At 41.2% G+C, this 12,612-nt stretch overlaps 1 protein-coding gene across 4 annotated transcripts in view; it reads left to right on the top strand.

Annotated features, from left to right (window-relative positions):
- Window positions 1–12,612, top strand: part of LOC134219137 (potassium channel subfamily K member 18) — a 185,978-nt gene that overhangs the window by 49,997 nt on the left and 123,369 nt on the right. Inside the window, exons 1-2 of one of the 4 annotated variants that reach the window (XM_062697837.1) lie at window positions 5,205–5,672; window positions 5,747–5,788. The exons of the other annotated variants lie outside the window; for them this stretch is intronic. Coding sequence (XP_062553821.1) covers window positions 5,618–5,672; window positions 5,747–5,788 — 97 coding nt within the window. The 5' untranslated portion in view covers window positions 5,205–5,617. Of the gene's footprint in view, window positions 1–5,204; window positions 5,673–5,746; window positions 5,789–12,612 lie in introns of those variants that run through there. 4 annotated transcript variants of the gene reach the window in all.

Consider the following 12,612-nt stretch of genomic DNA (forward strand, 5'->3'; position numbering starts at 1 on the left):
GAAGAGAACTTTTTTGTAACGTTTCTGAATGTAGTTGGAAACATGATGGCCAGCCGAAATTCATTCGACTAAAAATGTCATTTGTATGCCCGAACAGATGATTTGACAGGAAACTCTTTCAGCCGAACAAATTTCATGACTGCGACCAAACATTAAACCAATTGCAAGAGAGCTCTTGGGGCAGTACCAGGCTGGATTTACGGGTGAACGCTCTACCACAGACCAGGTGTTCGCCGTACGTCAGGTATTGCAGAAATGCCGCGAATACAACGTGCCCACTACAGTGATTCAAATTTTGACTTTTTTGCTCCCCTATGCTTAAACGATGGCATTTTCCATTTTAATAATCGTCCTAAATTTTTAGCTAATTTGGATGTAATTTGACTGAGCACAAGCAGTTTGAAGCTTGTATGAAAATTACTATGAAAACAGTAACTTTTGTGAAAAACCGTTCCCCACCATTGCCCATTAAGCTCTAAAAATGTATGAATACGTTAGCAACATAGGAAATTTAACAAGGGAAAATATCGTCGTTGTTGCTAAACGATTTGATGCTGGCAACAAAAGTTATGATGGAAATACTGAATTGTGAGAAATTCAATTTAACACGTAAAAGAATAACATCAATATCAATAATGAGCATTTCTGTTTTCTTTATAATTTTGCTCACAAAAGTCAGATTGCTTCGCAACAACAACTGACTTTCAGCTTAGGATCTATTATATGATGACGATGCATTAAATATATTCAATTATATTCTGGGCTGCTTCACGAAACGATCCTTTACATAAGTGGCAATTCTCATAGTAATTTTCATATAACCTTCAAACGGCACGTGCACAACCAAATTACATTCAAATCAGCTAAAAATTTGGGAGGACTATTAAAATAGCAAAAACAATCGTTTAAGCATAGGGGAGCGAAAAAGTCAAAATTTGAATCACTCTAGTGCCCACACATCATCTATTTATCGAATCCATAGCCGCATATGATACAATCGATCGGGACCAGCTATGGCAGCTAATGCACGAAAACGGATTTCCGGATAAACTGATACGGTTGATCAAGGCGACGATGGATCGGGTGATGTGCGTAGTTCGAGTTTCAGGGGCATTCTCGAGTCCCTTCGAAACGCGCAGAGGGTTACGGCAAGGTGATGGTTTTTCGTGTCTGCTATTCAACATCGCTTTGGAAGGAGTAATACGAAGAGCAGGGATTGACACGAGTGGTACGATTTTCACGAAGTCCGTCCAGTTATTTGGTTTCGCCGACGACATTGATATCATGGCACGTAATTTTGAAAGGATGGAGGAAGCCTACATAAGACTTAAAAGCGAAGCTAAACGGATTGGACTAGTCATAAACCAGTGGTGACGAAATCGAGGTGGTTGTAGAATTCGTGTACATGGGCTCACTGTTGACCGCCATGAACGATACCAGTAGAGAAATTCGGAGACGCATCATGGCAGGAAGCAGGGACTATGTCCAAGGGCTTGACGATCCCTCCCCAGGCCATCTGCGAGTTGTGGGGCTTGCCTAGAATGTGGTGGGGTTTGACAGTGGGCCCTGTTAAATTCCTATAAAAAGCTGCATGTATCCGCAAGTAGGCCCCACCAAAGCGACCGTGTGCCGCTCAAAGCGCACAAGCCCAAGTCCTGGTGTTAGGTGGGACGCTAAACAGGCGCAGGCCCAATAAGCCGCCTGGAAAACCAATAATTACGAACAATATAAGAGATGATGCGACTCGATATAATCGGCAAAGACCTAGGTGACGAATAAAGGATCACAATTGGAAGCTCGGAACATGGAACTGCAAGTCGCTAGATTTCGCAGGTTGCGACAGGATGATCTACGATGAATTACATCCCCGCAACTTCGACGTCGTGGCGCTACAGGAGATTTGCTGGACAGGACAGAAAGTGTGGAAAAGCGGGCGTCGAGCGGCAACCTTCTACCGAAGCTGTGGCACCACCAACGAGCTGGGAACCGGCTTCATAGTGCTGGGTAAGATGCGCCATCGTGTGATTGGGTGACAGCCAATCAACGCAAGGATGTGCAAGCTGAGGTTAAAAGGCCGTTTCTTCAACTATAACATCATCAACGTGCACTGTCCACACGAAGGGAGATCGACGACGAAAAAGAAGCGTTCTACACACAGCTGGAGCAGACATACGATGGATGCCCACTGCGGGACGTCAAAATCGTCATCGGTGACATGAACGCACAGGTAGGAAGGGAGGAAATGTATAGACTGGTCATCGGACCGGATAGTCTGCACACTGTATCGAATGACAACGGCCAACGATGCATGAACTTCGCAGCCTCCCGCGGAATGGTAGTCCTAAGCACCTTCTTTCCCCGCAAAAAATATCCACAAGGCCACATGGAGATCACCTAACCAAGAAAAGGAAAACCGAATCGACCACGTTCTAATCGACGGTCAATTTTTCTCCGACATCACGAACGTCGGCACTTACCGCAGTGCGAATATTGAATCCGACCACTACCTGTACTACCTGTGTCGGACGCCGCGGCTTAACATTGGGCGGCTTCTTACCTTCTTACGAACGAGCGTGAGGTGATCCAAAGGTGGCCGCAGCACTACGAAGAACACCTGAATGGCGATGTTGAAGACGAAGATGGCAGTATGGTAGTCGATCTAGGAGAACGCGCGCAGGACATAATTCTACCGGCTCCAGATCTCCAGGAAATCCAGGAAGAGATTGGCCGGCTGAAGAACAACAAAGCCTCTGGGGTTGACCAACTACCAGGAGAGCTATTTAAACACGGTGGTGAGGCACTGGCTAGAGCGCTGCACTGGGTCATTACCAGGATTTGGGAGGAGGAAGTTTTGCCGCAGGAGTGGATGGAAGGTGTCGTGTGTCCCATCTACAAAAAGGGCGATAAGCTGGATTGCAGCAACTACCGCACAATCACATTGCTGAATGCCGCCTACAAGGTACTCTCCCTAAATTTTATGCCGTCGACTAGCACCAATTGCAAGGGAGTTCGTGGGGCAGTACCACGCGGGTTTTATGGGCGAACGCTCCACCACGGACCAGGTATTCGCCAATCGCCAAGTACTGCAAAAATGCCGCGAATACAACGTGTCCACATATAATCTATTCATCGACTTCAAAGCCGCATATGATACAATCGATCGGGACCAGCTATTGCAGCTAATGCACGAACACGGATTTCCGGATAAACTGACACGGTTGATCAAAGCGACGATGGATCGGGTGATGTGCGTAGTTCGAGTTTCAGAGGCATTCTCGAAATCTACAAAACGCTCATTACACCGGTAGATCTCTACGGACACGAGACCTGGACGATGCTCGTGGAGGACCAACGCGCACTTGGAGTTTTCGAAAGGAAAGTGCTGCGTACCATCTATGGTGGGGTGCAGATGGCAGACGGTACGTGGAGGAGGCGAATGAACCACGAGTTGGATGAGCTGCTGGGAGAACCATCCATCGTTCAAACCGCGAAAATTGGACGACTGCGGTGGGCCGGGTACGTAGCCAGAATGTCGGACAGTAACCCGGTGAAAATGGTTCTGGACAACGATCCGACGGGTACAAAAAGGCGAGATGCGCAGCGGGAAAGATGGATCGATCAGGTGAAAGATGACTTGCGGACCCTCCGTAGACTGCGTGGTTAGCGACGTGTAGCCATGGACCGAGCCGAATGGAGAAGACTCTTATATACCGCACAGACCACTTCGGCCTTAGTCTGAATAAATAAATAATAATCATGGCAGGAAATCGTACGTACTTTGAACTCCGCAAAACGCTCCGATCGAAAGGAGTTTGACGCCGTACCATCTACAAAACGCCCATTAGACCGGTAGATCTCTACGGACACGAGACCTGGACAATGCTCGTGGAGGACCAACGCGCACTTGGAGTTTTCGAAAGGAAAATGCTGCGTACCATCTATAGTGGGGTGCAGATGGCTGTACGTGGAGGAGGCGAATGAACCACGAGTTGCATCAGCTGTTGGGAAAACCATCCATCGTTCACACCGCGAAAAGCGGAAGACTGCACAGGGCCGGGCACGTATCCAGAATGTCGGACAGTAATCCGGTGAAAATGGTTCTCGACAACGATCCGACGGGAACAAGAAGGCGAGGTGCACAGCGGGCAAGGTGGATCGATCAGGTGGAGGACGATTTGCAGACCCTCCGCAGACTGCGTGGTTGGCGAAGTGCGGCCATGGACCGAGCTGAATGGGAAGACTTTTATGTATTGCACAGGCCACTCCGGCCTTAGTCTGGTAATAAATAAAAAGCTTTGAAGCAGGAAGACAGGGCAGCAAGAACTTTGTCCCCAGGCCACTGTGAGTTGTGGGGCTTGCCTAGGATATGGTGAAGTTTGACAATAGGCTCTGTAAAACTATAGCAGAAAAAGCTGCATGTATCCGTAAGCAGGCTCTGCCAAAGCGCACAAGCCCAAGTCCTAGTGTTGGGTGCTTAGCTTTAGCTTTGACTGACTACACATATCTATGATTGCTACTTCGTGATTGGCCAGAATCAGTGAAATTGCACAAAGAATCAACTGCCTGATTGACTGGGATTGCTCAAGTATCCTCAGTGCGCAAGTTTCAGTGACTCAAATGTTCAAATGATCAATAATGGCGCCAGTCATGTCATTGTAGTCCTTGTAGAAAGAAAGAAGGAATATTAGTAGGTGGTTTTTGCTATTTGAAGACCTTGTTTACCTCTGGTTCTCCATAAAAAATATAAGTCCCCAGCTAGAGCCCTGAACCGGTTCCAGTTTGCCCATCATACATCTGACCTTCAACACCTACACCTTCAACTTGATTATATCGTGCCATCGCCCACAAGACTGTCTGAGGTACCATTGAAGATACGTATATTTCAATCCATTTTTTTGTAATAGGGGGTATGACGGCTTTGGCAGGTTTTGTTCTATTATTGTCAGGGGGGTTTTTTATGACTGATTATACTCAAATTTGGCCTAAACATTCTTTGCATATCAAAAAATATTGTGGCCAAATTTCATAAAATTCGGTTGACAAAAAAAAACCCTGCCAATAATAGAACAAAGCCTGCCAAAGCCGTCTTTTCCCCTATATTACTTTTTAATCACCGCTAAATATTTCCGATCATTGCCTCTTACATATAAAGCATTCTGTACATAGTTGGCTCTTAAATTGTGCTAAAATGTAACTTTCCATCAATTTCGACTCGGGAAAATTCCAGTCAATCGGACAAATGTGCAACCAGAAATCGTTCCGAGCGGCAATCTGTTTCCCAATACAAAAAGGCGCATACCAATTCCCAAAAGTGCTCGTGATGGTCCACAGCAGCACTACCAAGTATATTGACTAAGAGTGCATCCGCCAAGCAAACAACCAGATTTCATTTCGTCGTTTTTTGTCTTCTGTCATATGGCCATACAATCCTGACACGAAAAAGCTGGTTCGAAATTAATTATCGAAGGGTGCTCCAATTTGTGGACTCCCAGGCCAGTCGTTTGATTCGTTACGTTGACGCTGCTGCTGCTACTGCTGCTGTTGCCTCTATGCCGGAAAGGATGTTTCATTGAACGGACTGCAACGGGACTGCAACTAGACCGTAGACTGGGATTCGATGTTTAGAACGACACGACTGCGACGCAAGTTATTGGTGATATATCAAAGGAACGGTAGGGCATTCTTTCCAATTTTCATTCGGACATGTAAATACAATTTACAATTTTCCTTTTCTTCTCCCAAATAGATCAAGTTAGGTGTATTTGGTTACAGTTTTCTATGTTATCAGGTGAGCAGAATTTGGCTTCATTCAATGGAACTATACTTTGGAATTGCTGCAGAGGTAGTTCATTACCCTACCAGCATATTAACTACTTGGCTGTGTTCTGTGGATATTGGAAAGGATGAATTCACAAAGGGTTTTCTATTAATGGTACTGATCATAACTCAATAATGATTTAGTACTTTTTCGACGTAAACTGAGTTTTAGCGGAGTGAATATTTTGCATATTTCAACAAAATGGTATCAAGTTTTTTTATTGCACAAAAAGCTCTTTGGAGTATCTACTTTATCATATGATTTACCAGAAGTTCATGAGACACTCCGTTCCAAAGTTACAGGCCGAAAAGCGAAGCGAAGCGCTCCCAATTGGTCTATCATATCGGTTGTGCTCGGTACAAAACCAGTAGCAACCCATGGTGTGGATATAATAAAATCGATTGTCCTAAATATTTTAAATCACTCAAGAGTCAACTTGGTACAAAGCCGATAGCAACCCATCATATTCAGGCTACTAAAGGCCATGATTAGTATTTACAATCTATGTCCGTCCAAATAAGATGTTTTAAGCTCTCAGATTATCGTATGAGAACATATCTAACTTTTTGTTCATATGCATGGTCTTCAATTTGCTTTCATTTCTGTACCTAGCGTTATTGGCATGATGGACTACTCGATCTTAACTAGAGATGGGCAAAACGGATCACTTCATTGAACGGATCAGATCTGGATCATTTAGTTTTAGTCCAATGATCAGGGATCTATTTTAATTATACGGATCGGATTTTGGGAACAAAATGTAAGGAGAATGCATATTAGCTCACACTATTGATCCGTACATACAATAATTTCACTCATAAAATAATCTCTCGCTTACAAGCATATGAAACATTTATAGAAAACCACATTTTACTTTTCATTTTGTCATTTTCTTTACAAATGGTCTGATAATTTTCTGATCTGGTGATCCGGATCTATTAAAAAGTGAGCTACGAATCATTCGCTCACAACAAAGATCTAACTCATTTTCATGGTTTCAAAGCTTAACGCCCATCTCTAGTCTTAACTGCAAAGAATTGGAGAACTTAGAACGTCATTTTCGACTATAAATTTTGTACCGAGCATAGTTGACCTGCTAAACAAATTGGTCTGAACTCCTGAATGTTTTTGTGAACTAAGGTAATCGTTTTTGGACATATTTAAATCGTAAATCGCATGGCTGCTAAAAACCTATTTGAACACCATATGTTGTTTTTGATTTTGTACTGAACCCAATTCACTTAATAGACCAACTGCTCTGAGCTCCAGACTGATTTGAAAAGCTTCTTCTTCTTATTCTTATTGCCATTACATCCCCACACTGGGACAGAGCCGCCTCGCAGCTTAGTGTTCAATGAGCACTTCCACAGTTATTAACTGCGAGGTTTCTAAGCCAGGTTACCATTTTTGCATTCGTATATCATGAGGCTAACACGATGATACTTTTATGCCCAGGGAAGTCGAGACAATTTCCAATCCGAAAATTGTCTAGACCGGCACCGGGAATCGAGCTCAGCCACCCTCAGCATGGTCTTGCTTTGTAGCCGCGCGTCTTACCGCACGGCTAAGGAGGGCCCGATTTGAAAAGCTTAGAATATCCGATTTGTACATATCCAAAATGTAAATAATGCGCATGGCCTCTAAGGGCCTATGGGGACATCATGGGTTGCAGTTGACTTGAAAGATCTATTGATTCAAACTCCACAATAATTTGAAGAACTTCGAACAATCAATTTGTACATATCTTAACCCTTTCAGGCCCACGGGGTCATATATGACCCCAACAGAAAAACGGATGTACAAAATCACACGATGGGTAAAAGTGAACACTGTTTTCAGCAAAACTGTTTGAAATTAAATCCCCTAATAGTTACCGTGATATACAATAAACTATGTTCAATCTTCCTTGGACGTCGTAGGCCAACCAAACTATCCTTGACTTCAGGACATGAAATCTACAGCAGCTAAAAAGCTTTTTTTGTTACTCAAAGTTCATTTGAGTATTCAATCATGTTCGTTACATCTTATGGAAGATGAAAAACCCGCAAGGTAGTTCTGGGATATTCTGGGTTATCCAAACCATTCTTGAGTTCGGGACTTGAGATCTACAGCTACTTTGAAGCTTTTTTCGGTACTCAAAGCTTTGATATGCATTCAATTATATCCATTTAAGCTCCTGGGAGGTCAACGGATATCGTAAGACAGTTTTGAGATATTCTGGGTCATTCAAACTGTCTTTGAGTTCGGGACATGAGATCTACAGCTAGTAAGAAGCTATTTTTGGTACTCAAAGTTTCAATATGCATTCAATTATATCCATGGGACCTCCTAAGAGGTTGACAAATATCGTATGATGGTTCTGGGGTATTCTGGGTTATCCAAACTTTTCCTGAGTTCGAGACATGAGATGTACAGCTGTAAGAAAATCTTTTGTCAGTTCTCAAAACTTCAATATGCATTCAATTATATCTATTACACCTTCTGGGAAGTCAACGGATATCGTAAGACAGTTTTGAGATATACTGGATCATTCAAACTGTTCTTGAGTTCAATACTTGAGATCCATAGCTGCAAACAAAAAAATTAGTACATTGGATTCTGTTTTTACACAATTTTTTCAGCTCGTGTTGTTGATCGTGTGGCCTTAATTTACCACCAAAACCACCACCCTTCACACTTTTACATCAATTGGGGTACCCCTATTTTTTGCTTTAAATGAAAATTAGTGTAACTCATAAGATATATGAAAAATAGAACTGAAAATTAACAGGATAAATGGGAACTGTCCCGATCTCCATCTCACTGAACATATATTCATCTCATCGCTAAACAAATAAATACAAGAGCAATTTCGTTGCTTTTTTTTGTCAACATGCATGCTCACTGCTGAAAAAAATACTAAAATAAGAAACAAATCAATTTGTTTTCCATTGCTTTGTTTTTGATGGGATGAATATCGGAACCATGAGATGAATTCCAGGAGCAGTTCCCCTATGACTCTCCATAAAGATGGCACCAAAAACGAGTCTTCTAAGCATCTTGAAGGATGCCTCTGAGCCTCTTGAACGTTGCCTTCCAAGACTCTAGAACGATGAATTCCGAGCCACTTGAAGAGAAGCTTCTTGGCCTTTTAAATGGAGGCTTTCGGGCCTCTTGAAAGGAGGCTTCCGAACCACTTAAAAAGAAGTTTCCGAGCCATTTGAAAGTAGGCTTCCCAGCCTCTCGAAAGAAGGTTTCTGAAACTCTTGGAAGGAGTCCTCCGATCCTCTTGAAAGGAGTTCTCCGAGCTGTTTATTAGAAGGCTTTCGAAGCAACAGAGCTTTCCGGAAAAAAATCTCCATGTCTTTTAAATGGAGGCTCCCGAACGTGTAGATTCTAAATTTTAGTTCAGAAGCATATTTATATTGATATTCTTATCATTCAACATTTTGTTTCAATCAGGTAGATACCATAGAAGATTTTGAAAAATTTATTCATTCATCGTTCTGTTCTTTTGATCTTTTCTCCAACAGCCTTTCATCCATAACGTTGCTTGTGGAGGGAAGGATTCAATAGTCCTTAAGTAACTGATCGCCATGCATATTATGTACAAGACAAAATCTTGAAATAAGAAAAAATATACATACCTATATCAAAACTTTATCAATAAGTTTTGATTCAAATCCGCCATTATGCATTTTAGTCCGAGGTACCTGGGAAATCTACTGCTGTGGTTGTAGATCGCAAGTTCTGCACTCAACGACGATTTGCATGACTCAAGATATCCCAAAGCCTTCTGACCATCCCAAGTAACACCAAAAACATCTTTTTTGCGGATGTTTAAGATACTTGTTGTATGAGGGTTAGAAATACGAAATACAAAACATAACATGTACGATGTGAGTTGTGAAAAAGTTTGGAAACATGCAGATTTTTGATCATTGAAGATGTTTTGTATTACATTCTCACGACTTGATGATAACATGTTATTTTTTGACATTTGTTTGGGTTTTCAAGATGTTTTGTTTTAAACTCTCGATACATAAAACATGTCGACAGAATTCTTTCACGAACTTACAATTAACATGTTTATTTTTTTTGTCATTTGTTTAGTTAGAAGATGTATAGTTATGAGGCTCAGCTGAAATCGATGTTTTGAACTTTATTTCAACATCTCTTCAGATCTAAGCAATGGATATTTTTCATCGACTCTATCGTCTGTCGAGAACTCGCCATATTGCTGTTCTGGAGATTGGAGCATGTGTTTTCAGATGAATTTCTATATTTTATGTTTTTAACATATTGCGTATTTTTCTCCAATCAATGGCGCATGAATTTGGGAGAAGTAAAACAAAAAGTTTCCCGATGAGTCGTGAGGGGCATATAAAGCATAGTCACGACTTTCAAATGCTATGTACCTGTGTGATTTATATTTTGTTTTATAAAAATGGAATTCATAGCTGAATGCATTTTTTCATCCAATATTGTGAATATTATTTTGGCATGAAACATTTGTCAACAACTTTTGTTGTATTCAATTTGACAAATCAAATCATGTTGAGAGAATGTTATTGAATACTCACTTCCAACTTAACTTTAGTCTTGTAAATGTATTACGATTTCTTACGTGCGACTGAAAGATGTTAAAAATTTCAACAATTTTTGCGCTCTTCGGTCGTGTGAAGGTAATGAAAAAGGTTTATATACAAAAACATAAACAACCTATATATTTGAAAGATGATCAACCGTATAAGACGAATTAAGTACTGTCCATTTAATTCCACCAGTTAAATATTAACTGGTGGAATTAAATGGACAGTACTTAATTCGTCTTAGACGGTTGAATACATCCCACCAAAAGAGCTATATATATTTGTCTGAAACATGATGTTTTTACTCTCATTCAACAAACTGTGTTACTTAGGATGTTTCTTGATCATTAGGAGTATGTTATGGACACGATTGAATACACATTCAAGCTTGGACCGACGAAAAAAGCTTGCGTCGTAGTTGTAGATCGAAAGTTATGAACTCAAGGACGGTTTGGATGACCCTGGATATCCCAAAACGATCTCAACATATCTCTTTATCTTCAGGAATATATTTGATGTGCGAAGAGAAAAGTAAGAAGTAAGTAGCGAGAAATGAGAAGTGAGTTGTGAGAAGGAAGTAGGGAAAAGGGTGGACTGGGGAATGAGAAGTTTAAACGAGATTCTTCTTCCTCTTTTCTTTTTTTGTTCCTTCTTCTATCTTCCTTCTTCTTTCTGCCTTATATCTCTCCACTCACTTCTCACTACTCAACATTTCGCTTCTCACTTCCCAATTATCATCTCTCTTATTTCTCACTCCTTGCGTCTGTTTATGGCACAACTCACATCCTACTTCTCACTTCGCAACTATCACTTCTCACTTCTCATTACTGGCTTCTCACTTCTCATTTCGGACTTCTCACTTTTCATTTCTCGCTTTCCACTACTCACATGTTAAAAGAAGAGGAGGTTTTGCGCCCGTTTGAGAAAGATTTCATGAATAATTCTACTCAAACAGGTTTTTCCCTGCGCCATATAAAGAATAAAGAATAAAGAATATCGAGTAAGGGAGAATTCACTGTATATCAAATTTACTGGATAATTTGTTGTTCCCCTAAATTAAAATTTGTGCCTGAAAGGGTTAATCGCAAATCATGCGCATGGCTGCCATGAGCCTATATGGAAACCATGGGTTGTTAATTATTTTGTGCCAAGATCAGTTGACTAAGTTAATCAATTGGTCTGAACTCCTGGGTGATTTGGAGACCTTGGATCATCCGGCTTAGACATATCTGAATCGTAAATCCTTGCCTGGGTGGAGAACATACCTTGCTATTGATTTTGTACCAACCTCAGTTGACTTGGTAGATCAATTTGTCTGAACTCCAGAATGATTTGGAGAACTTAAGATATCCAGTTTAAACATATCTAAATCGTTAATCATGCGCATGACCTTTAAGACAATGTATGGCCACGATGGGTTGCTATTAGCTTTGTATAGAGGTCAGTTGCCTTGGTAGACCAATATGTCAGAACTCCAGAACGATTTGGAAGATTTGGACATATCTATATCGTTAATCATGCGCATGGCCTCTAAGGTCATGTAAGAACACCATGGGTTGCCATTGACTTTGTATCTAGCCCAGTTGTCTTGGAAGACGAATTCGTCTCTGAACTCCAGAAGGATTTGGAGAGCTAATAACATATGGTTTCGTACCAAGCGTAATTGACCTGACCAAGGCCCTGAAATCCAGAATGGTTTGGAGAACCTAAAACATGTGTAGAAACATTGACTGCATTCATGATTCGTCATATCTGAAATAGTATTGGGTACATTTCTGAGGAAATCAGCAATAAATTCATTCATGCGCAATATTCGTATGCAATTTTCGTCCATATAAAAGTGGTCAACTGACGATCCTTGCCTTCCTTCGATGAATACTGGATGTAGATGTGGTCGATCAACAATCTGAAAGTTTCGGAAAATTTATGAGCTGACGATTATTTTTGGTATATAAACATGTAAATTTGGCTGAGAAATACTTGAAATATGGTTAAGTCAAATCTGGGTTAAAATGACCCCAACACCGTAAGTGTGAGTTTTTTTAGCACTTCAGGAACGTCGCGTCGTAAAGTAGGTCAACGTTCAGGAACATATTTTTCCACGTAATAGGAAAAGTCAGGAAGTTTCAAATCTTTACATTGTTGCGTTAGAAAGTTTTTACAATTTGAAAGTGCGATTTGGGTGATATTGACCCGAACACTTTAGGAAGGTTAAAACCATTT

This window comes from Armigeres subalbatus, chromosome 3 (assembly GCF_024139115.2).
Source record: "Armigeres subalbatus isolate Guangzhou_Male chromosome 3, GZ_Asu_2, whole genome shotgun sequence".
NCBI classification, from domain to species: domain Eukaryota; kingdom Metazoa; phylum Arthropoda; class Insecta; order Diptera; family Culicidae; genus Armigeres; species Armigeres subalbatus.